The following is a 26,105-nucleotide window of genomic DNA, read 5'->3' as shown; positions in this document are numbered from 1 at the left end:
CCCGTGACCTAGGCCTTCTGACCCGTGGCTGGTGACTGGCCAGTGGCTTAGTGAACAGATCGATGTGGCTACCCAAACCCAAGTGTCCGCTGGGGAAGCCTCACAGGTCAGCTTAGTTCAGTTTCTACCTCTCGTGGAGTCATTTGAAAACTGAACTGGGCAACCCTCCTCTCCTCGCCAGATACTGTGATCCGTCACAAGAAGAAGATGTAAAGATTCCAGAAATAGCATCCACCATTGAGAGAGAACAACGTCGTATGAATGGCTGCTTCGATTGAGTTGTGGACTTTTTTGTTTTGTTTTTTTTAAATATGTTTTTATTGATTTCAGAGAGAAAGGGAGAGGGAGAGGTGGAGAGAAACATCAATGATGAGAGAGAATCATGGATCGGCTGCCTCCTGCACAACCCCTACTGGGGATCGAGCCCACAACCGGGGCCTGTGCCCTTGACCGGAAATTGAACCGTGACCTCCTGGTTCTTTCTCATCATTGATGTTTCTCTCTCTCTCTCCCCTCCTCCCTTCCTCTCTGAAATCAATAAAAACATGAAAAAAGAAGCAGAGCTCTGTGGGAATTGCCATGTCCCTTGGGCGGGCACTGATCGTGGCAGGCACTCTGCGCACAGTGGGTCAGTCTCGACTCGCTAAGGAAAGAATTGACACAGGCCTTAAAGGGCATTTTAATACGTATTTTTCAGAGCAATGGATTACATCTTAACAACTCACATTCCCATTATGTTTCAGAGAATACGTAAAAGTTTGCATGTTTTTATGATCGTGAGTCCCACGGGACCTAACTTCCGCCAAAACTGCAGAGTATACTCCTCTATGATCAGCTCCTGCACCATCGACTGGTATGAGAGGTGGCCGGACGAGGCGCTCCTGGTTGTCGCCGACTCTTTCTTGAGAAAAAATGTGGATTTAGAGAACAGAGAGGTAAATATGTCTTCTTTAAAAAAAACTAATACAAGGGAAGGTTTCCATTTATTAACAGGGTCTGACGGTATCATATATCTGAACAGCTCTGAACCCGAGGTGGACAGAAATGGGCAGCTCTCAGAAAAATGATAAAACAAGTCTAGTGTTTGTCTGGACTCTTGATCAATTTCCTGTCTCTTTTGCCCCCACATTCACCTTATTTCAAAGATGCTCAGAGTCCTTGCCTCCTGGGTCCCATCACTCTTCTGCCTTCCTGGTGAACAGCAGGTGTTCATGCAAAGCTAAGCCATGGGGACCCTCTTTCTCTTCTTCATTTTGCATTTCGCAGACCAGACTCTCTGGTGAGGATGCTGCCACCTCTGTGTTTTCCTACTAAACTTTCTGGCTTGGCTGCAACCACAAAACTTTAAAGCAATGAGAGCAACACACACACACACACACACACACACACACACACACACACACACACACAATCAGCTCCGAGTTTAGGAGCAACAAGTAAAGAAGAACCTTTTTAGAGCGATTCACCGGAAGATCCCACGGGGTGGAGACAGAGGGGGTTGTGAATGCACAGAGCCTGAAGCTCGGTGACACCGCCAAAGGGGCTTGCACCCTTACTTGTCCGTGTGTTCAAGGCAAGTCAAGGCCACGAACAGCAGGGACGGGTGGAACCAGGAAGAAAACGCAGCTGGCTTTGACGTGGCCAGGTGGTTGGCGAGGCTTGGTGGCCAAGAGATAGGCAGTTAGGACTCGGTTATATCGAAGTGACAGTTCTCTCCACAGCTCAGCAATGGGGACTCTCTTTCCATTCTCGTTCCGCTCACCCATGTATCTGTACATCTGTGAATCCTTACGTTCTTACGTTGTTTTACTCACGGGAATTGAGTGTCCTGCTGTTGATAACCTACTTTAAGGAAGATGAGAGAGAAAGAATGCGCGATAAACATGGACCCTTGACAGGAGTTCCCTGACGCCTTGGGTGGCTGTAGCAGGAATGAGGGATCGGCCCACTCAGAGAAGTCCGGCACATCACTGATCGTTAGCCATAGCGTTGCTTCTTTCACTCTCGTACCATCCCAGCTATTAAAACTCATGTATTCATGGTTCCATCCATCCGGGGCCTTTTTCTACAGCGTCACATCTCAAAAATGATAAACTATTTCAAGTTACTCACAGTGTTCAATTTCCTCTTTTTTATGTATATTTGAATTGCTTTCTCCTAATTCTTAAAAAAAATTTTTTTTTTCAGAACTTGAAGGAAAAACTTGCCCCAGCATGTGTCCAAATCCACCGAAGTATAAAAGACTTGAACACAAAGTACTTCCAAAAAACCAGGAGGCGCTATTACGTCACTCCCCGAAGCTACTTGCGATTCATGGACACGTTTGCACACATTCTGAGGTCACGCGAGAAAGAATTGCAAACAAAGAGGTAAGACCTGAAGACCAAATCAGGAGACATGTTTATTTTCCTTTTTATGTTTATGTTTAAATAGACTTTGCATCGGTGCTTTTATTTGTAAAAACAAACATAAGACCCGCCGGTGTGGCTCTGACCTTGACTTTTTATAGGAATCGCATTAAACCTGTCGATCAGTTTGGGGAGAATTGACGTCGTGACCACGTTGCCTTCCCGTCGTGACCACGGTGTCTCTCGCTTTGCTAATGTTTTGTCATGAACTGTCCCCGCCCCACCCTTTTCCTCCTTCAGGGATCGCTTCTACATGGGTCTGTCCAAGATCCTGGAGGCCACGGCTCTGGTCACAGACATGCAGGAGGAGCTCCTGATCGTCAGCCCTCAGATCGAACAGAAGACAAAGGTAAGTTTCATTGGAAACTTTGTTTTACTAGTCAAGCTCCTGTTGTTTAGCACAGGATGGCATTGCAAAGCTCACATTCTTGTTTCGACACCACGCAGCTGTGTGATCTCTTAGTCCCAATTTTCTTATCTGTCAAGTGAGAGGAACAATAACAACAGTGATAGCAAAATATTAACATCATTATCCTATATAATAAAAGCCTAATATGCTAAGTGTCCGACTGTTCGTTCCACCGTTCGACCAGTCGCTATGACACGCACTGACCACTGGGGGCAGACGCTCTGACCAAAGGTTAGCTTGCTGCTGGAGCCCTCCCGTGGTCCATCCTCAGCCACGATCACGCACTAATGGGGTCTCTCGGCCTGACCTGTGCCCTCTCGTAATCTGGGACCCCTCGGGGGGATGTCGGAGAGCCAGTTTTGGCCTGATCCCCGGAGGCCAGGCCGAGGGACCCCACTGGTGCACGAATCCATGTACTGGGCCTCTAGTTTTTTCATATTTAAACATAATGACCAATATCTAACTAATGGTAAAAACCTCGGCTAGAAAAATTCCCCAGTTATTTGTCATCTGAAATGTTCTGTGGACACTGGCAAGCTGCCAAGTATTCTGAAGTCATTATGTGTCATTGTTCTTTACGTGAGTTGTATGAAATGATGTTTAGTGTAGTCATCTTTGTTAGTCTATTAAACAAAGATATTTCAAGCTGATGTTGATCAATTTTTATAGTAATGAAATGGGCTATTTGAATTTCTCCTTTTTTAAAAAAAATCTCTCTTAAAATTCATGCTAAGAAGAATTATTCGGTTCATTAGGAAAAAGAAATGTTAATGGAAAAACTACAGAAGGATTCACAAGTAGTTGAGAAAGTCCAGATGCTCGTTAAGCAGGATGAAGAAATCATGGAAGAAGAAGTAAGAATTGTGGAAGAGCATGCTCAGGTGAGATTAAAACAATAACCAGCAGAAATCACTTGGAAATTTGCAAAATGACTCCCTAATGCCCACACTTCAGAGGTCGGGCTGACTGCTCTTCAATATATACGGTGCCCCAACTCTGGGTACTTCTAATATTTATGCCAACAAATATTAAAAGAATACAAAATTACTAGTTCACTGTTAGACGTGGACGTGAATATTTAGAATAAGTAAAGAAATCAAATAATCTACAAAATTGTAAAAGCTGACCATTTTTATAAACATCACACAGTCTAGAAAAATAACAATATTGTTCAATAATTCACTGCCTTAAACACCCCGCACAATACTTTTTTCCTGCGTTTTTTCCACTGCATACTCTGTGACTGCTTTTTCATAGGGAAATGATTTTGTAATTTCATTTCCGATAGAACCTTTAGTATAGTCGATCAAAGTACGTTTTTCACATGGATAGTTTTCTTAGAAAAGTTTATTTCAACTTCATCACTTATTGTTGATAATGTCATGAACATTTTTGTCAGTATTGCTGTCGAATTTGCTATAAGCAGCAATGGCATGTCAAGATTTCTTGTCTAGCAATCAATTTAAATACTCTTGGAATTCGTTAACCCGTTTTCCATCAATATCTTCATTATAGGTGTGTTTTCTGATTTTCATATTTTAATTAATGTCAATATTTCTTGCAAACTCAGCCAGGACCTTGAATTTTTCCAATGTGATCATAGGATACATTCTTCATTTTGACACACCATCACTTTTGTTTAACATCCTCAAATTTTTGTCTTATTTGTAAATAACAGTTAAAATGATAAAATAACTTTCACATATCTATATAAGGAATGCAATTTCTCACTTATATTATTGAGACATTGAAAACATCTTGATTATTACCTAAAACCCCAGGGATTTTAAAGAACTCTTTTTGCACAACTCCCATCAAAAAGGGGAAAATGCAGCCTGGCCAGTGTGGCCTAGAGGTTGGGCGTCAACCTATGAATGAGGAGGTCACAGTTCGATTCCCGGTCAGAGCACATGCCCGGGTTGCAGGATCCGTCCCCAGTGTGGGGCGTGCAGGAGGCAGCCGATCCATGATTCTCATCACTGATGTTTCTGTTTCCCTCTCTCCCTCCCTCTCTGAAATCAATGACAGCATTTTTTTAAAAAGGGGGAAAAGTATGTGCTGTGTTATCAGACATCCTCAGGAAACAGCGAGCTTCCCTTGTGTGTGGCTGTCAGTGAAAGTCCGGCCATGTGCTGACAGTTGTCTACATATAATCAACGGAAGGCTTCTCCACAGCCCCGACTCTGCGTCCAGGCATCGTAAACATCGTGTGTTTCTCCTCCACAACCTGGAGCTGAGCGCTGTAGTTCAAGTTTCTCTTATAATACGCCCTCTGGCCCTGCGCCTTAATGTCGCACGCCAGGAAAGTTGGAAGTTTATGGAATTATTCTAGACGTTGTCCTATTTGAGATAGGTTTACACTTGTTTGTAGGGAAAATAATCTACATATATATATAAAAGCCAAGCGACCAGAACACCAGAACAACTGGAATGACCGGTCGCTATGACGTGCACTGCGCCAGCCAACCGACCCCATCGGGGGCAGCCCCTCCCCCAGGCTGGCCCCACCCTCGATGGGACCCCCAACCCAATTGGGGGCAGGGACAACCAGCCAACCCCCCTCGTCCCCCCCCCTGCCAGCCCATCCCAATTGGCCCCAATTGGGGCAGGCCGGCTGGATCCCACCTGTGCACGAATTCGTGCACCAGGCCTCTAGTTAGTAAATAATGACACAGCTGTATACATCCATATGTATCTGGGGCTTCTGCCTTGCAGACAACTGCCAATGAACTGAAGAGTGTGATGCCGGCTCTGGACAAGGCCATCCTGGCTCTCAATGCCCTGGACAAAGCCGATATCTCTGAGTTGAGGTGAGTAATTGACCTGTTTCTTTTGAGTTGAAAAAGCTCCAAATCATAAATACGTGGCAAAAGTCACTCCGTCTACATTCCATTTTTAGATTGTCCTTTTTACCGATCTTGGTTTCTTTCAATTTTTATATTATGTGTGCTATCTACCGTACCTAGTCCATGTTATGACACCATCGACTGTAAGGCATATCAGTGTGTTATACTACCTGGTGCGCCCTTGCTAATAAACCCAATCGCAGTCTCAGCGATGTAGAAATGTGAGTCCTGGAATTGATGAGGTGCTGGGTGGCCGAGACCAGGAGGAGGAGCCCCAGGGACTGTGTAAGTGCCTGACCTGAGTCCACAAATCAGAATGCCGTGCGTGCGGCTCCGCAGGCCAGGTTAGCTGGAGAGCACTGGGGATCCACACAGATGCAGCCCTGCACATCTGTGCTGCACTGCCGGCCATTGCCACCAGGTGGCACTATGGGGGGCTCTTGTGCTCTTCCCCCATGCAAAAGGCAACAAGAGACATTCCTAAGAAAATACAAGCAGAACCCTAGCTGGTCTGGCTCAGTGGATAGAGCGTCAGCCTGTGGACTGAAGGGTCCCGGGTTTGATTCCAGTCAAGGGCATGTACCTGGGTTGTGGGCTCGATGGCCAGTAGGAGGCATGCAGGTCATAGGTTGCCTCTCAACCACTGAGCACACCAGCCAGGCAAGACACCCAAATTTTTAAAGACACCCAAACAATGAAAAAAAGCTATGCATCACCATTAGTTCTCCTTACCAAAAATGCTTGTTAAAAACATCCGTGTGGCCGAAACCGGTTTGGCTCAGTGGATAGAGCGTCGGCCTGCGGACTGAAGGGTCCCAGGTTCGATTCCGGCCAAGGGCATGTACCTTGGTTGCGGGCACATCCCCAGTAGGGGGTGTGCAAGAGGCAGCTGATCGATGTTTCTCTCTCATCGATGTTTCTAACTCTCCCTCTCTCTTTCTCTCTGTAAAAAATCAATAAAATATATTTTAAAAAAACAAAACAAAACAAAAAAAAAAACATCCGTGTGTGTTGTCTGCCGGGTGTGTTTACCGGGCGCCTGTGATTTTCTGGTGAGGCTGACGAGCGTGTCCATCTGTCGCAGAGTGTACACGCGCCCTCCGTACCTGGTCCTCACCGTCATGAACGCCGTCTGTACCCTCCTACAGAAGAAGCCCAACTGGACCACGGCCAAGCTGCTGCTGTCGGAGACTGGCTTCCTGAAAAAGTTGGTTCACCTCGACAAGGACAGGTTACCCGAGAAGGTACAGCGCTGCTCGCTGATGCATGCATCACGGACACGTTTGCATTTACAAACCAAAAGCGTCGAACAGGAGTATGAAAATAGGAACTTTGGCCCGGCTGGTGTAGCGCAGAGGTTGAGCGTTGACCTATGAACCAGGAGGTCGCATGCATGGGTTGGGGGCTCGATCCCCAGCGGATGGGGGGTGGAGGGGTTTGAAGGAGGCAGCTCATCAGTGATTCTCATCATTGATATTTCTCTCTCTCTCTCCCTCTCCCTTCCTCGCTGAAACCAATGAAAATATATTTTTTAAGAAATTAGAATTAGAAGTCAAAGGAGAGAGCGTTACAAGATCAGAGAGCAAGCTGCATCTCCGAACAAAATGGGATTTCTGGAAGCGTCAGGGAGAGGCAATGTGTCGCTGCGATCAGAAAATGCCCTATCTCACTCTTTAAATAATGAAAAGGGAGAAGAGGCAGGAGGGGGAGGAAGTCTGGATGGGTGGATGGAGTCACACTATGAAAGCGCAATGAGTGGAGAGCTGTGTCTGGGGAATTTTTTAGATAAAATTGATATATTGGTACTAGAGCCAGTTTGTGCTTAGGCATGTGTGTGGGGGTTTTTTGTTAATCCTCACCCAAGGATATTTTTTGCATTGATTTTTAGAGAGAGTGGGAGGAGAGAGGGGAGAGAGAGAGAGAGAGAGAGAGAGAGAGAGAGAGAGAGAGAGAAGGGGGCAGGGAACATGGATGTGAGAGAGAGAGACATCGATTGGTTGCCTCCTGCACAGGGCCAGGGACCAAACCTGCAACCAGGTATGTGCCTCTGACCAGGAATCCAACCCGAGACCCTCCGATCCAAACAAAGGCCAGCACTCTAACCACTGAGCCACCAGCCAGGGCTGGGTATGCTGTTTCTATTCCACCGGTGAGCAGCTGGGCATGTCTGACATGAGACAGAATTTCATCCTAAGGTAGGTGAGGGGACACTTCAGATCAGGAATGGATCTTGCTCATGTAACACTTCGCTTACGTTCTCTCTAGGTTTTCATAAAGCTGAAGAAATTCTTAACCTTGCCTGACTTCAACCCCAAAAAGATTGCCCTCGTGTCCATGGCCTGTTGCTCTATGTGCGAGTGGATTATAGCTCTGAACAACTACCACGACGTCCGGAAGGTATGCTTTTCCCTCCGAAACGCCTGGAACCGCTTGGAAGTGACACTTGGCACGGATGAAGTATCCAGGGGTACTTTCTATTTAACAAGACGCAGGTGAACTTCCCAGGAAAGAATACGTAGTGACACACACTGGAATCAAACACAGGCCCACGCACACAGCTGGCAGGCACTCCTGTCCAGGCCTGCTGTGTATGGCCACGATGCTCTTGTTTCATTTGTTTGTTTTCCTGCGTTTTGCATATCAAACTACTTTATGTTTACATAATTCTAGGCAAGTTCGTTTTAAGGGTTGACACTTATAAATGTCTTTTAGACAAAAGTGGCATTTTAGCCCTAGCCGGTTTGGCTCAGTGGATAGAGCGTCGGCCTGCGGACTGAAGGGTCCCGGGTTCGAGTCCGGTCAGGTTGTCGGCTCGGTCCCCCGTGTGGGAGGCAGGAGGCAGCCAATCAGTGATTCTCTCTCATCATTGATGTATCTGTCTCTCCCTCTCCTTTCCTCTCTGAAATCAATAAAAATATGTTTTTAAACAAAAGCGGCATTTTAAAAAAGTGAACTTGACTTCCTTAACACTCGAATGTTGTGACGTTCCCTTTAAGGTGGTGGGCCCTAAACAGATCCAAGTAGCTGAAGCCCAGAACGTTCTGAGAATCGCACGGCAAAGGTTGGCAGAAAAACAAAGAGGTTTGCAGCTGGTAAGAATTTTTTTACTTGCTAAACTGTCAATACCTTCATGAACTAGACAGCAACCTCAGGAAAGAGTCATTCCCTCAGTGGAGTTCATCAGTTTAAGGTAAAAGGGGGATGATAGTGAAGGTAATAAGAGCTTAATTACGGTGAAACTAGAGGCCCGATGCACGAAATTCGTGCAAGAGTAGGCCTTCCTTACCCCGGCTGCCCGTACCGGCTTCCCTCTGGCACCCGGGACCCGGGCTTCCCTCGGGCCGCCGGCAGGCATCCGGGACCCGGGCAGCCCCGGCTTCGTCCGGAAGGTGGTCCAGAAGGACGTCCGGTCTCATTATCATTTTACACTTTTATTATTATAGATGATGGAAAATATAGTAAATGTTACCTTAAAAATAGATAAGCGGACACATTGTTTTTCTAATAATTTGGGGGATACCTGAGATAAAAAGTTAAAAGACCACTGGGCCAAAATACCATCATCCCTTACCCTGGTCTACTCGAACACCCGCGTGACTTGTTCTCCTGTCCTCCCCCCGCTTTTTAATTTAATTTTATTGGGGTGATAACTGGTCAGTACAGTCCTATAGGTTTCAAATGAAACATGAGCTGAGTATTGCATTGTATGCCCACCACCCGAAGTCACATCGTCTCCTTTCCCCATATATTCAGCCCCCTCTACCCTTTACCCCCCCTTTCCTCTGTTGTCTGTGTCTATGAGAATCAGTTTTATATCTTACATATGAATGAAATCATATGCATATGGTTCTTAGCTTTTTCTGACTGACCTATTTCACTTAGTAGAAGAGTCTCGTGATCCATCCATCTTGTCACAAATGGCACTATTTCATCTTTTCTCATGGCTGAGTAGCAGTCCATTGTGTTCAGGGACTACTTCTTCTTTATCCAGTCATCTATCAGAGGACACTTTGGTTGCTTCCATGTCTTGGCCAACATGAATAGTGCTGCAATAAACATGGGGTGTAGATGCCTTTGCCAATAATGTCTTCACATGTTTCAGGCAGATACTCAGGAGAGGGGCTGCTGGGTCATATGGTGACTCTTATTCTTAATTTTTTGAGGAACCTTCATGCTGTTCTCCAAAGTGGCTGTATCAGTTACATTCCCACCAGCAGTGACTGAGGGTTCCTTTTTCTCCGAAACCTCTCCAACACTTGTTATGACTTGTCTTGTTGATAATGGCCATTTTGGCAGTGTGAGATGGCATCTCGTTGTAGTTTTTATTTGCATTTCTCTGATATATACACTGAGTGGCCAGATTATTATGATCTCTGAATGCATAATAATCTGGCCACTCAGTGTATATATATTAGAGGCCCGGTGCATGAATTCGTGCATGGGTGAGGTCCTGCCAGCCTGGCCAGGAGGAGGGGACATGGGTGGTTGGCCGGCCTGCTTGCTGTTCGAACTCGTGGTCGAGGGGACAATTTGCATTTATATAAATAGAAATGAACTCTTGAGGCAAAATAAGATTAGTCTCAATAATAGATTAATTGTCTTTCAGGTTGAAGAACATTTGCAGTTTCTGCAGGCGGCCTACAGAGACATCGTTGCTGAGAAAGACATATTAGCAGGTCGAAGACAGCTAGCCACGAGGCGCATGTACTGTGCGTCGGTGTTACTCACCGCCCTGGGAGATGAGAAGGTGTGACTTTTGTTGGTCTTCTGTCTCCTTCGTTAATGCCTCGTGCTTGTCTTCAAACAGGGGTCACAGACCCCAAAGGTCAGAAGTTGTTTCGCTCGTCCCTAAGACAGCAGCACACCCTGGTCTGTGCAATGCCGAGTAAAACTGTGAGAACGTCAGGCTCTCTTTTCTAAGTATCCGAACGGATGGGGCTGAAAGGGAGGAGGGGACGCCAGGAAAGGAAAAGAACATTTTCTCTTGTTCTGTCTGTCTTCTGACCTGTTTCACCTTATCTAATTATTTCTTTTCTGATTCATCTTCCTTGTCTATCCTGGAATCCCTAGTGAGCTGAGTAGGTTTAGTCATACCTCAGCTCTCTCAAAGAATGTTACAGAATCCTCAAAAGAATTTTAATTTAGTGTGTTTAAGTAGAAACCTAGGAGGGGAGACTCCTACAGGGCAGGAAGAAGGAGGTTATGAAGTTAGACCAATCAGAGGGAGATCACATCCCTCCATTTATGTCCTCGAGAGCATGTGTGTTGAGCGGTGGTCTAGCATCAGCATTATCCCAGATGTTAAGCTGCCAGAGGTTGGGTTCTTGACCAGCAGGCTTCGTTTATTGACAGTTAAGCACAGACATGGTCGTGGAAGGAGGCGCACAGCCAGTGAGTGTGGGTTCAGATCCCAGCTACCCAACGAGAGCTTTGTGGACTTGAGCAAGTTGCCTAACTTCTCTAACCTTCAACTTTCTCCTCTTTATTACAGTGAAGTCAGCGGCTTTTATTTAACAGGATATTGAAAGAGTCAAATGAGATTTTCAAAATAAAGTGTCAGATAAGTGAGGATTTAATAAATATTGATCATTATTATTATTGGAAACCATTAATAATATAATATGATTTATTTTTTAATTACCCTGCTTTATTACACAAAGAATTTGAAATGCCTATCAATCTTAGCAAATATGATCCCATTGACAAATCCAAAAATAGGACTCATGTTCCCTTAAAAAAAAAGTGCATGTTTTTATTTTAGCCATTATTAATTGTATTACAACTATAGCAGAAAAGGAATAGAAATGGCAATGAATGATCCAACTAGGAGACCATTTAATTTCCAAAATGTCTCAAAATAATAGATGTTATAGTAAATACCGGTAACTCATTTTTATTTTAACATTTAGACTCGATGGCAAGAAACAATCGATCAGATAGACAGCAAGTTGGAAGGAATTGTGGGTGACATACTGATTTCAGCAGCATGCATTGTCTACAGCGGAGTATTAACACCAGAATTTCGCGAGTTGATTGTGAATGAATGGGAGAATCTTTGCACTAAAAGCAACATTTCTTTGTCTTCTAACTTTTCTTTAATTGAAGTCATGGCACAAACACAGCAGGTACTAGCATATCTGTTATCCAGTTAAGTGGCTTTATTGTTGATTTGGATTTTGCGTGTGCATATTTTTGGCTTGGATCTTTCCCCCAAATTATTTTGATAAATGAAAGTACTGAAGTCTGTTCTAGGCCTTAAATTTTTTTTAAGTTATAGTTTTAATTCCTCAATTAGTTATATCTAGTATTTCCCATTCTCTGGGCAAAAGTCACAAAATATATTTTTTCTCATTGTAACCCTACTACACTGTCTAATAAATATAGCCAATTTATTTTCCTGAAACTCCTTTCATTAATAAATTGATGAACTTATTAAATCACAGGTAGTATTCTTAGAAACAGCCAAAATATAGACCTCACATTTATTAATTTATCAGTAGATATTTATTGTCTATCTATGTTCATTCCATGCTGATATTGAGAGGATAAAAAAGACGTACACCATTTTTTTGGTATCCCAGAGAGTAATTTTAAATTGGTTCCCCTGTTGATAACTCAATTTAAACTGACCATCCAACCTAGAAATTCTCAGAAGCAATTTGTTTTTATAATGCTAAGGACAAATTTAAACCCAAATAAATCAGTAATTACATTAAATGTAAATGGCCCAGTTAAAAGGCTAAGATTATAAGACTATATAAAAATATAAACCAAAATACAAAGCAGGAATCATGTGTTATTTAGAGAGGACACATCTAAAACACAAAGGTTGATTATAGAAAATGGGAAGAAATCTTCCATAGATTATTTTTTTTAAAGACAGAATAAATTTTAATGCAAAAAAGGGATGACTAGAATTGTATAACCATGTGTTATAATACAATAAGAATTGGTTTAATTCTTCAAGAATGTGTTAATAATTCTAAATTTGTTTGTACCTAATAACATGACCTCAAATTCATACAAAACAAACATTAAAAGAACTTCATATAAAAATGGACAACCCTGCAATCATAGTGAACAATTTTAACACCTTTCTTTCTGTGACCCGTAGAAAAAGAACACAGAAGTCAGTACTAATAGAGATTTGCCCAATGAGATTGGAAATGTGATAGAGGGTTAGCCACTATCTCCACTTGTACTTGGCTCTATACCAGAGATCCTAGACAGCGTAGTAAGGCAAGAAAAAGAAATTACAGGGACTAAAATTGGAAAAGAAAAAAACAAAAAAGGAGAAAATTTTGAAGGTGCTATGTACCTAGGAAATTGAAGAGAATATGTAGATATATCATGAGCATTAACTTAACGAAAGTTTAGCAAAGTTTCTGGAATTAAAGTCAATGTTCAAAAACCAGTTGCATTTCTCTACACCAGCAACAAATAGCCATGTTTTTAAGGTACCATTTGTATAGCATCAATATGAATTATCAAAAAAAATTGTATAAAACTGTAAGATATGGAGATAAACTTTAAGAAACCTGAACAAATGAAGAGGTATACCATGTTCATGAACTGGAACACTCAATATTGTGAAGGTGAAGTTCGGTGGATGAGTTTTTCCAAATTGATATATCGATCCCGAGTACAGTAGTCCCCCCTGTCAGCAGGGGAGACTGCAGATGGTACCTGGCCCTGTATATACTGGTGTGTTTTTCTTTTCTTTTCTTTTCTTTTCTTTTCTTTTCTTTTCTTTTCTTTTCTTTTCTTACTTTATTTTTATTGTTGACACTGTATTGTATTACAGATTTCCCCATCCCCCCACCTTTGCCCACCTCTATCCAGCCCCCCATTCCCTCTGGCCATCAGCACGCTATTGTCCGTGTCCATGGGCTATGCATATATGTTCTTTGGCTAATCCTCTCACTTTCTTTCACCCAGTCCCCCCTCCCCTCTGACAGCTGTCCATCTGTTCCATGTTTTTTTCCTGTATATACGCACCTTTTCACTGAAAGGAAGCCCATCACAGCTTCTCTCTGGCACATCTGAATTGCCAGCATCATTTCTTTTATATATATATATATTATTGATTTCAGAGAGAGGAAGGGAGAGGGAGAGAGAGATTGAAACATCAATGATGAGAGAGAATCATTGATTGGCTGACTCCTGCACACTCCTACTGGGGATTGAACCCGCAACCCGGGCATGTGCTCTTGATCGGAATCGAACCCGGGACCCTTTAGTCCACAGGCCGACGCTCTATCCATTGAGCCAAACCGGCTAGGGCCAGCATCACTACTCTTGCACTTGGGGGCCGTTATTAAGTCAAATAAGGGTTACTTGAACACCAGCATACAGGACCACGCCAATGGATGTGGGCTACTAAGCGACTAACGGGAGGGTACGTCCTGTAGATATGAACCATGTGAGGAAGTTCTTAAAACAATGAAAGCATTCGTGGTCTCATTCCAGATCCGCCGGTGGCATCAGCAGGGCCTGCCTCTTGGTCAGTATTTAACGGAGAATGCCATCTTGATCAAGAATGGCCTGCCGTGGCCTCTGCTGATTGACCCCTACGAGCAAGCGTACAACTGGATCCGCCAGATGGAAGGACCGGGGCTTCAGGAGTTCTCCTTCAAGGACAGCGGCTACATCAAGAAAATTGAACATGCTATGAAGACGGGAGGGAGTGTCCTCTTGCAGGTATGTGTCTCCACGTGGCCGGCTTCCCTCGTCCCGTGCCATGGACACATACCTTGTATGCACTGAGCAAAAAGTCTGAGACCTTAAAGGAAGTAGCAGCTAACCTCCGTGGGGGAAATACATGCGTATGTACCGTGAGTTTTCAGTGTCCAGCTCTCTCCGGTCTGCCCTTCACTGGTGTCCAGATGTTAACAAGATGGGCATTTCTTAACGCTGTGTCTTTTCGACCGATTGACTTTGTGTGAGATGAGCTTTTCTAACTCGCCTCTGTTGGGTTTTTCAGAATCTCCCTGAAACCTTACCCCCGAGTTTGAAGGCAATTTTGAAGAAGGACATCTATCAGAGGAGAGGACAGTCTTTCATCCGGGTCAACGATTCTGAGCTTGAATATAATTCCAAGTTTAGGTAATGTCGCAGCTCACTGAGCACATGTCTCTGTGTTCTGAGGCCGTCACGTGGAAGGTCCTGTTTCCATCCTGATAGGCGAGTCCTGGAGGAAGACGCCAGGTTGCATTTTGGATGCTCTCCTCACGTTCATGTTTACGGTTCCTGTGTCTGGGTCCTCAGTATACAGAGCAGAGAGTGAATGTTTGTTGATTCAGTCATTGCACACCGACATTGTTCAAACTGTGCCATGGGGTTTTCAGAAACTGCACAGGAAGGACAGCAAGCAGGAGGCCTGGCCCTGCCTGACCCACAGCAGCTTGATTTGATCTGTTAGCCTAACGCCGTGGTCGGCAAACTGCGGCTCGCGAGCCACATGCGGCTCTTGGGCCCCTGGAGTGTGGCTCTTCCACAAAATACCACGGCCTGGGCGAGTCTATTTTGAAGAAGTGGCATTAGAAGAAGTTTAAGTTTAAAAAATTTGGCTCTCCAAAGAAATTTCAATCGTTGTACTATTGATATTTGGCTCTGTGGACTAATGAGTTTGCCGGCCACTGGCCTAACGGACAGGCAAAGCTTCCGCTTCCATTGAAAAAGACCCATATTTGATATCTCGAGCAAAAAGACAGAGATCTCCGCCTGGGGTAGTAGGGTGTGTAAAAACATGGCATCCTGTCCCGAGCAGTAATGACTCCCACCAGCTAACGTCACAGAGCACAATTGTAGAGTCTCATTTAATTACCACAAAAATACAATTCCCATGTGAAGAAGACAGTTGAGTTGTAGGTCGTATGCCCTCTCTCCATACTCAGAAGATAGATTGCTGGGTGAGGGGGTAGCCAGCACGGAGAGTGCTGGGTGAGAGGGTAGCCGGCACGGAGAGTGCTGGGTGAGGGGGTAGCCGGCACGGAGAGTGCTGGGCGAGGGGGTAGCCGGCACGGAGAGTGCTGGGCGAGGGGGTAGCCGGCACGGAGAGTGCTGGGCGAGGGGGTAGCCGGCACGGAGAGTGCTGGGCGAGGGGGTAGCCGGCACGGAGAGTGCTGGGCGAGGGGGTAGCCGGCACGGAGAGTGCTGGGCGAGGGGGTAGCCGGCACGGAGAGTGCTGGGTGAGGGGGTAGCCGGCACGGAGAGTGCTGGGCGAGGGGGTAGCCGGCACGGAGAGTGCTGGGTGAGGGGGTAGCCAGCACAGAGAGTGCTGGGTGAGGGGGTAGCCAGCACGGAGAATTCGTGGATGATTGTAAGGAGCCCTTGCCTGTGCATTTCCCTTCTTTCCCGGCCTCGGGCAGACTGACCCTGGGCCCTCTCTCGCCCTCGAGCAGGGCTGCCAAATCCTCACGCCTTGGGGTTCTCTGTCCAGCCTCCTTCCACATCTACCAAAGCGGGTTTAGTAGGTGTCGCTCAACAAAAAGGGACCCGCTACTTTTTTAAAGCTCTGAGTTGAACGAAGTTCAACAAGATTCTTCCCTACAAGGACCTACTCCCCTTCACTTCTCGGACCCTGTCCAGAAAGGAGCTCCCTACAGAGCACGCTTGGGCAAGCTCCGTGGTGACCCATCCTCTCCCCCTCACTGAACACTCTGCCATTGATTAGGCAACAGCTCTGGGGATGCCAATGAGCCAGCCTTTCCTGAACTGGCAGCCTGACTGGTGTCAGAGCTGGGTGCTCGGGGACGTGGTAGAGGGCGCTGGATTGGAGGGCAGACTGGCCACAGAGCCCACCTGTCACTTTCTGGCCGTGCGTCATGGGCCACTTCCTTAACCCAAGTCACCACTTCACCCTCGATCAAAAGGAAAGAGGGCTGTCTCCTTCTGTTGGGTTGCAATCAAGTCTGACCACCCCTGACCACCCCTCTGGCCCCACCTGCTCCAACCACCACCTCCCTCTGCACACACTGCTCTCCGGAGAGCAGATAGACTTGTCCTGTTAAAACAAATCATGTCACTTCTCTCCTCAACCCCCTCCGCTGCCTTCTCACTCCGGGGAAAGCCCACAGTTTTATCATGACCCAGGGCAGGTCAAAGTGCCTACTGTTTAGCTGATGTTGAGACCAAATGTAGTACGAACATCATTGACGGTTGCGTTCTTAAAGTCATACGTCGCAAATGTATTCACAGAGTGTAAACTGAGAGCCTGCTTGTGTACAAGGCAGAATAGCACTGAAAATGAACCTTGTTACTTCCAAGAGAAATATCTTTTTCATTATTAAAAATAAATGTGTGTTTTTTTCCCCTTGGACTAAACGATGAACCCTTTCTCGTGTTTTAGGTTATACATATCTACAGAGATAGACAACCCCCATTTCCCTCCCGCCGTTTACAACTTCGTTAACGTGATCAACTTCACGGTCACATTCCAAGGTTTGCAGGATCAGCTCTTGTCCACTATCGTCACTCACGAAGTCCCTCACTTGGAAAATCAGCGCTTCCAGTTGTTGGAGAGCATCTCCCTGGACGCTCTGACTCTGGAAGAACTGGAGGAAAAAACGCTCAATCTGCTGGAGAACACGCAAGGCAAGTGAGGGCGTGTAGTGGCGCCCGAGCCGGATCGGTGGGTCGAGTGTCGGCCCTCGGACTGAAGGGTCCCGGCTTCGATTCCGGTCAAGGGCACGGACCTGGGTTGCAGGCTCGATCCCTGGCCCTGGTTGGGGCACGTGCGGGAGGCAACCAGTCATGTGTCGCTCTCACATCAATGTTTCTCTCTCTGTGTCTCTCCCCTCCATTCCACTCTCTCTAAACATCAATGGAAAAATAGCCTCCGGTGAGGGTTAACAACAACGTGCGTATAATTCAGGAACAGCCCAACGCAAGACATTCATGGGCAAAGTATAGTAAAAGGGCGCAAAGCCGCCTTGCTCTCTCTCCCGTGACTTTTCCCAAACCCACGTGTTCACCAACCCCAGCTCTGCCACTCTGTTTGGGGGGTGTGGAGGCATGAGTCATTGAATCGTTGGCCATGGCTGATCAAGTCCCCCTCCGGCCCCTCTCCCCTTCCCAGAAAGCAGGGCACCCTATTCGTGGAATGAGAAATCAATCTCATCGGTCATTATCACTCGTATTTGTTTTGAAAATAGAGCACAATAGGAAATATTAGAGTGTGTCCCCGGAAGTGAGGGTACACTTGTTAATTTCTGGAAGTTTTATTTTCATCTTCTGTGTGTCTAGCGGGTCACCGTGGAAATGCATTCCTCATGATGGAAAGACCACGTGTGTGCCTGCAATAAGAATAGAATCCAGCCCTAACCGGTTTGGCTCAGTGGATAGAGCGTCGGCCTGCAGACTGAAGGGTCCCAGGTTCGATTCTGGTCAAGGGCATGTACCTTGGTTGCGGGCACATCCCCAGTAGGGGGTGTGCAGGAGGCAGCTGGTCGATGTTTCTTTCTCATCAATGTTTCTAGCTCTCTATCCCTCTCCCTTCTCTCTGTAAAAAATCAATAAAATATATTTTAAAAAAATAGAATCCATAAACACGAACATAATTTAGAGAAGAGATGAGGGAGTGGGAAGGGGGCGTGTGTGCTGTTACTCAAATTTATTAGAATCCTGACTCATCTTCACTTAAGAGCTCATCGCAGAATAAAACCAACAAAAAGCCAATAGCGAAAACTCTTCCATAGAGTACAGAACGAGGAAGCTGCCATTGAGGTTTTTATTTACGTTCATCTTTTGTTTGTTTTTAGGGTGTGTACTAGATAATGAGGAGATTGTAGACACCTTAAGAAAATCCAAGATTACGTCCAATGAAATCTCCAAGCGCATCAGTGAGACAGAAAAGGCAGAAAGTGAAATTCAAGCGACACGGAAAAACTACCTCCCCATCGCGACCCGAGGGGCCCTGCTCTACTTCATAGTGGCCGATCTCGCCCAGATCAACCACATGTACCAGTTCTCCCTGGACTGGTTCCGCCAGGTTTTCCTCTCGGTCGTTTGCAAAAGCAAAGAGCAGGAAGAACACGGGTTGAAAAGGGAGAAAATCTCTCTGAAAAAAGTTCACGACCTTATCAGTCTCTCCAAAGAACCGAAGTTAAAACTGGAGAAACACCCCTTAGACAGGCATCTTAAGAACTCGGTCGATGTGCTGACAATGAATATATTCAAGGTGAGACGCGCTCTAAGGCGAATTCCGCACGTGTGTTTGCTCTCGCTGTGTTCGCCTAACGGTTCTGTGGTCCCCGCAGGTGGTGTCTGCAGCTCTCTTCAATCAGCACAAACTTTGCTTCGCCTTCCTGCTCTGCACCGCGATCATGAAGAATAACGCCAGCGAGAGTCCCCCGGCGGATGCCATCGGCTCGCTCCCAGAGGAGGAGTGGAACATCTTCCTCTACTCGAACATTCTGATACATACCGAAGGCGTGATGCCGCAGCCCCTACTTGATAGTAAGTAAAAGTCTGACTCCGGATTTGGTGACAGCCTATTTCCCTGAGAAACACCAAAGGTTTCTAAGATGCTCCGAGTCAGTGCCTCTGTGTGCGTTTCACTAAAAGCAGCTTGAGTTCTCGGGCAATGTCTGTTTTATCCCTCTGCCCCCGTGCTGTGGGGCGTATCATTGGTGCTCAACAACTTTGGGTGAATGAATGGCCATTGCTACGGTCAGGATATCCCTAGTCTGCATGATTAGGAGGCTGAGAAGTCCCATGATCGGTCTGTCACCTGTAAGTGGGAGGATCCAGCAAAGCGCGTGGTGTGATTCAGTCCAAAGGCCTGAGAACCAGAGGAGCTGCTGGGTAAGTGGTGGGCGGAGTCCAATGCACAGGCAACAAAAGAAAACTAAGACAAACGGGACCACATCACACATAGAAACCTGTGCATCAAAGCTCACGATCAACGGAGCGAAAGACAAGCTATGGAATGAGAGAAATATTTCAAATCATATATCTGATAAGGAGTGAATATACAAAATCTATATATATAAAAGCCTAAGTGACTGTTAGGACCTGTCGACCGGTCGCTATGACGTGCAGTGACCACCAGGGGGAAGCTCCTGCATTGAGCGTGTGCCCCCTGGTGGTCAGTGCACGTCGTAGCGACCGGTTGACCGGTCGTTCTGGTCATTCCGCCGTTCGGTCGTTGGGCTTCTATTATACAGGATTGTTATATGAATAGCTTTCTCCCAACAATAGGGACTTATTGAGCATCCTCTTCGCAGTGCGTCCCTCAGGTACAGGTGTGTCTCCCCGGTGTGACCGTTTCTCCTCCCCACCAGGCCTGTATGAAATGTCCAGGAGCCGGCACCTGCAGTGGGTCTCCCACACCCGATGGAAGCAGTGCCAGTACCTCAGCGGGCAGCTGGAACCCTTCTCCCTCCTGTGCCGCTCCCTGCTGTCCAACGTGGCCCAGTGGATCGCTTTCCAAGACAGCAAGGCGCTGTACGTTCTGCTGGGCACCCCTTTCTCTCCCGACCACGCTTCCCCGGAGGACCGTGAGAAGTCACCGGAGGAAAGTAAGAAGGGTTTCATGTTGTAGCCCAGGGGTCCTCAAACTACGGCCCGTGGGCCACACGCGGCCCGCCGAGGACATTTATCCGGCCTGCCAGGTGTTTTTGCCGCCACTGCCTGTCCTGCCTAGCAGCCGACTCATCCCGGGCCTGCAGTGCGCATGTGTGGAATGTGCGCCGCACTCTCCGACTCCCCTCCTTCTCTCTGAGGGACAGTGAACTGGACCCGTTTAAAAAGTTTGAGGACCCCTGTAGCCTAACTTGATCACATCCATGTGTATGTAGAGTATCACCTTACAGGTGGAGTCCAGTAGCTTAGATGATGAAACATCCAAGAGAGGAACATTACTATGTTGTAAGCACCTCTTTTTTTATAATATATTTTTATTGATTTCAGAGAGGAAGGGAGAGGGAGAGAGAGAAACATCAATGATGAGAGAGAATCATGGATCGGCTGCCTCCTGCACGCCCCACTACTGGGGATCGAGCCCACAACCTGGGCATATGCCCTTGACTGGAACCGAACCCGGGACATTTCAGTCTGCAGGCCGACGCTCTATCCACTGAGCCAAACCAGCTAGGGCTAACAGATGTGTTTTAGATATTGTTTTATATAAGAGACGTGTTTTAAAAATTGCATAGGAAATAGAACTTACTTTAAATGACTTGCTACTTTTAACATATCTTTTCCATTTTGTTTTTTCAATTTGAGCTCTTCCTCCTCACTTTTCCCTGCCCCTTCCACCCACGGCACCCCTATTCAGGGCACACCACCCCAAGTCAAGTCTCCTTCCATCACCATTTATCCCCCTATGCCCTCCTCAACCTCCCCTTCTTGCCCCCCCCTCCCCCGCCTGCAATCACCACACTGCTGTCCATGTCCAAGGCTTTATTCTCCTCTTTTGCTCAATTCCTCTACCCCCTCCACCCAACCCCTCCACCACCACCAATAGCTGGCAGCCTGCTCTCTACCAGTGCGTCTGTCTCCACTTGGCTTGTTAGTTCATTTTGTTCCTTTGTGGTATCTTTTGGTGAGCCAAAGTATTTGATGGCTAATCCCCGTTTCTTTCTCTACATTATATCTAGCTGAACTTCTGAATGAACATGAAGAATTACGTAGTCCTGTGAATTTTCCCTGGGAGAAACTCACCCCATTTCAAAGACTTCTTTTGGTAAGATGTGCTATGAGCAAATAATTGGAATTCTAAATGTTTACAGCACTTTGACAGTAACTAAACCCTTCAAATTTAAAGTTGAGGCGTGGCTCAGGGGTTGAGCGGCGACCTAGGAACCAGGAGGTCACGGCTCGATTCCTGGTCAGGGCACGTGCCCGGGTTGCGGGCTCGAGCGCCAGGAGGTGAAATAAGTGAGGAAAATGGTCTAAGTAAACGCTAATGTTAGAGGAAGCTCTTCCACTCCATCGTAACGGCTCTCCTGCGTGGAGGGAGTCGGTCAGGTGACATCCCGGCCGCTCTGTCCCCTTATGCCCTCCTCCCTGGAGAGGAGGGAGGAACTTGAGAGATTGGAGAGTTTGGGAGAGAAACTCGGGTGCCCAGTTCAGCCCTTTCTCCCCGTCCCTTTCTGCGCCGCTTCCCAGCCCCGTGAGTGACAGGGGAGCAGACCCTGGGCTCTGCGGCTCTGCGTGCGGCAGATCCATTCTATTCTAGGCTCCGCATCAAGAAGCGCACGCGCCCACGCCACACCCACCACCTTGGCCTTGACTGCCTGTCGAGTCACACTCGACATCCGAGTGCAAAAGGTTAATAAAGGGCGTGTTTTGCCCGATTCTTCTGTTTCTCATCGATGGGTGTTATTTGTGCTCCCCTTAAAGTATCGGGAGCTTGGCATGTGCAAAGCCTGTGCACACGCTATTTCATTTAATCCTCATGGTCATCTTCGGGGGGCGATCTGGACCATTATCTCCCCGTCATACGGGACAGGAAGCCGAGGCTTAGAGACTCGGGTGGAAGCCCTTGGCAGTGACGCTGCTCTCCTTCCCGAGTGGGCCCCCCTGCAGGGTCCTGTCGGCCTGAGAAGCTTCGGAGGTTCACACTCACCCTCTAGTTCAGTGCGGGGTCTCACTCTCATCCCCTCTTGGCCCTGACCTCCCGCAAACGCCAGCCTGGACAGCCAGTCACACTTCTCTGGATTTCTGCCTTAAATTTTATTTTTGTGACACTTTAAATGTCACTCTAGATACAGAGTACACACGCGCGCTCACACACACACACACACACACACACACACACGTTTTATGTGGCTTGAGGTGGTGGTTTTAGTGTGTGTGTGTTGTGTTTTGTTTGTGTTTGTCGTTTGTTTTCCAACATTTCAAGAGCAATTGATCACTAAATAGATGGATTTGAATTTAAGGAGATCTTCCTACAAGACTTCAAAGTCGCCAAGAAAAGATAACTAAAATATCACACACCTTTAACAATTCTGTGTGCGCCTATATCTTAAAGTAAATTGGGCTTTCTTCTCTCTTTTGTTGTGGCAAAATATGCACGCATTATTTCATTTAATCCCTTCCAACCCAACTCATGTGTATAATCCAGTGGCATTAAGTACACCCGCAGGTGGTGCGGCCATCACGCGATGCATTTCCAGAACCTCTTCATCATCTCCAGCAGAAGTTCTGTCTCTTCAGCAGTAATCCCCATTCCTCCCTCCCTCTGTGCCCTGGCGACTGCCATTCTGCCCAGCGTATTCACCTTCTCCATCGCTGGAGCCTACTGGACAGAAAAACGTGGAGGAAAAGTGACCATCGGGGCACGTGGCCCTGAGGACAATTTCAGAACCATTTGTAGCCGCCTAGGACGGAGCTGGGAAAATGGAATCCAACAGAACTCCATTTCTTCCATCTTCCCTTTCTCTCCTGCCCCTCAAAAAAAAAAAAAAAAACAAGTCCTGCCCTGGCTGGTTTGGCTCAGTGGATAGATCGTCGGCCTGTGGACTGAAGGGTCCCGGGTTTGATTCTGGTCAGGGCACATGCCCTGGTTGTGGGCTCGATCCCCAGTAGGGGGTGTGCAGGAGGCAGCCGATCCATGATTCTCTCTCATCATTGGTGTTTCTCTCTCTCTCCCTCTCTCTTCCTCTCTGAAATCAATAAAAAATGTATTTTACGTCCTTGGGGTTGACAATGAGAGCAGCGGAGACAGTCTACAAATGCTTGATTGGTCGGTGAGACAGAGCAGGAGCCAGCAGCCCGAGGGTGACACAGGATCATGACCAGCCACACGGAGAGCAGACCCTCCCAGCGATGGTGCCCAGGCCCCACCCTCATCGTTTGCTTCACTCGAGCTTCTGTCTTCTCTTTCAGATAAAAGTTCTCAGACCAGAGCGTTTAAAGAACTCGGTGAGAAAGTTTGTAACTGAAAAAATGGGAAGTGAATATATCCACAGAACCGGAATTAACCTGAAAGAATCATATAAGGACTCCAACGCCCGGACTCCAATGATGCTGATTCACTCGCAGGGTAAGCTGCTGGCAAGCCGGTAGATGATGCCACCGTTTGCGGAAAGACGTGGAGAAGTAGGGCTGTGTCCGCTTTAAAATATTTTCCCATTCTACTTAAATATTTGGAAAAGGGACAGATGAAAATTTTAAAGTACATTAAGAATGAACCTTTCGCCCAGCCAACCGTGGCTCAGTGGTTGAGCTTCGACCTATGAACCAGGAGGTCACGGTTCAATTCCCAGTCAGGGTATGTGCCCGGGTTGCGGGCTCCATCCCCAGGAGGGGGTGCACAGAAGGCAGCTGATCAGTGATTCTCATCATTGATGTTTCTATCTCTCCCTTTCTGAAATCAATAAAAGTATATATTGTTTTTAAAAAAAGCAAACAATGAACCCTTGTGAAAGTATAAAAGGACAAAGAGGACTAAGATTTACAAATAGGGAAACATTTATCAGCACTAGTTTTCTGTCTAGACAGGAAATATCTCCCAAACACGTATTATTGACCAGAAAGTGAGTTTTCCCTTGTACTTGTTGTCTGTTTAACATCGGCTCATGAAAAACATATACGTTAGAAAATAAACTATCGGAAATTGGTCCTTCTGACCCAGCCCTTGTATTCCTCAAAACCCCCAATGCTTTTCTTTTTCATTTTCTTGTCTTGGATCTGCAAACCCTAAGCAAAATATTTTCTTCATTTATCTTCCGTTCCTCCTCATCTCCAAATCAAACACGACTTTAGGACTCACCATTTTCAAACTTGGATTCCACTGGGCAAAAGTCTTGTTCAAAATGCCTTTCACGAACAGACTTTCTCGTCGGAAACTTTTCTGTGTAAAACATGTGGCCCTGTGCCTGCCACGTAGGTGCCGTCCGTTTCTTAAAGACTTGGCCCAAGATGGCAGCGAGGGTGCTAGCCGTCACGAATCCAACTTCTAAGGACGATTTTACTCAGCTGTGTGACGAACGTGGCTGCCAAGCCTCTTCACCAAACTTAGATGCCCAACCCTAGCGTCAAGAGAGGCTGCAAATACGGCATCTTAGCTGGGTGCACGCCCCCTCGGGTCACACGGGGCTTCAGCCACAGAGGAGGAGGGACAGTGATGTTGGAGCCGGTGACAGAGGTGGCTGCTAGAAAGCCGAGGCTCTCGCCCCATCTCCCTCTCCTCCCACCACCACCCGCAGTGCCAGACTGTCGTAAGGGGGAGTTCTGCGCGCTCACAGCTGTATGTCTCTCCGCCTGGTTCCTCAGGGGTGGACGTCACCAACACGCTCCTGAAATTCGCCCAGGAGTTCAGAGGGACCACGCAGCACGTGACCATGCTCTCTCTGGGCCAGGGCCGGGCAGCCAAAGCCGAAGACCTCATCGCGGCCGCCCTCACCAAAGCCGAGCAGTGGGTCTTCCTGCAGAACTGCCACCTCGCCGCCTCCTTCATGCCCAGGCTGGGCACCATCGTGGACTCGTAAGTTACCCACGTGTTTGTCACTGATCAGAGGAGCCACACAGGGAAGGGAGACGGGAGCTGTGTGTGCCCGTGCTGGGTAAGGGTAAGACAGTGCGTTGGACCCTCAGAGGAAACGGAAGCGGTCTTACGTGCGTTCTCTTTTCCCCGCATCTTGACAACTACACTAAGAATGTTTTAAATTTTTTTTGTAATCAGCTATCCCATTTTATTTTATTTATTTTAATTTTTTTAATATATTTCATTGATTTTTTTTACAGAGAGGAAGGGAGAGGGATAGAGAGTTAGAAACATCGATGAGAGAGAAACATCGATCAGCTGCCTCCTGCACACTCCCCACTGGGGATGTGCCCGCAACCCAGGTACATGCCCTTGACCGGAATCGAACCTGGGACCTTTCAGTCCGCAGGCCGACGCTCTATCCACTGAGCCAAACCGGCTAGGGCAAGATCTTTGATTATTAAAAATGATTTCTAAGTTCCCTTAAAACATCGAAATAACGATGATTCTTAGAACACATGGGTTTGGTTTAACTTTCTCACATCAATACACACATTTTTTTTTATTTTGCAGACTTAATAACCCAGCTGTGACCATAGACCCCGAGTTTCGGCTGTGGTTGAGCTCAGAATCTAACAGTTCTTTGCCAATTCCCCTTCTTCAAAAGAGCTTAAAGGTAAGAACAAAGCGGGGCCTGTCACTGACGGAGGGACAGTGCTTGCATTCATGACTGATGAAGAGGGTGCTACTTCCGGATGCTGAGCTTCTGCTCTGCGCTCGGCCCGTGCTGAGGACCAGGGAAGACGCTCACGTGGTGACGGGGTCCCTCCTTTCACATGGCTCCCAACGGGGACCAGGGTTCCCAACCCGGGGCCCCTGCCCACAGGGGGGCGATTCAGGAAGGAGTTATCAACAGTGAATTTTTGGCATTTCTTATGGTTCTAGGGGCCTCTCATACAGTATATAAATACATACTGTGGCCTATTTATGCATTTCAGCTCTCTATT

General features: G+C 46.8%; 1 protein-coding gene across 1 annotated transcript in view; it reads left to right on the top strand.

Annotated features, from left to right (window-relative positions):
* Positions 1-26,105, top strand: part of DNAH14 (dynein axonemal heavy chain 14) — a 139,557-nt gene that overhangs the window by 98,855 nt on the left and 14,597 nt on the right. Inside the window, exons 57-76 of the mRNA XM_054713049.1 lie at positions 744-935; positions 2,188-2,369; positions 2,649-2,757; positions 3,573-3,698; positions 5,533-5,627; positions 6,748-6,907; positions 7,929-8,060; positions 8,660-8,755; positions 10,270-10,410; positions 11,573-11,788; positions 14,133-14,363; positions 14,647-14,768; positions 17,014-17,258; positions 18,425-18,843; positions 18,923-19,121; positions 19,949-20,185; positions 21,266-21,351; positions 23,499-23,655; positions 24,888-25,098; positions 25,672-25,774. Coding sequence (XP_054569024.1) covers positions 744-935; positions 2,188-2,369; positions 2,649-2,757; positions 3,573-3,698; positions 5,533-5,627; positions 6,748-6,907; positions 7,929-8,060; positions 8,660-8,755; positions 10,270-10,410; positions 11,573-11,788; positions 14,133-14,363; positions 14,647-14,768; positions 17,014-17,258; positions 18,425-18,843; positions 18,923-19,121; positions 19,949-20,185; positions 21,266-21,351; positions 23,499-23,655; positions 24,888-25,098; positions 25,672-25,774 — 3,459 coding nt within the window. The remainder of the gene's footprint in view (positions 1-743; positions 936-2,187; positions 2,370-2,648; positions 2,758-3,572; positions 3,699-5,532; positions 5,628-6,747; positions 6,908-7,928; positions 8,061-8,659; positions 8,756-10,269; positions 10,411-11,572; positions 11,789-14,132; positions 14,364-14,646; positions 14,769-17,013; positions 17,259-18,424; positions 18,844-18,922; positions 19,122-19,948; positions 20,186-21,265; positions 21,352-23,498; positions 23,656-24,887; positions 25,099-25,671; positions 25,775-26,105) is intronic.

The sequence above is a fragment of the Eptesicus fuscus genome, chromosome 24 (assembly GCF_027574615.1).
Source record: "Eptesicus fuscus isolate TK198812 chromosome 24, DD_ASM_mEF_20220401, whole genome shotgun sequence".
NCBI lineage: Eukaryota > Metazoa > Chordata > Mammalia > Chiroptera > Vespertilionidae > Eptesicus > Eptesicus fuscus.
Note: the sequence above shows the minus strand (reverse complement) of the source record. Positions and strands in the feature narration are given on the sequence as shown.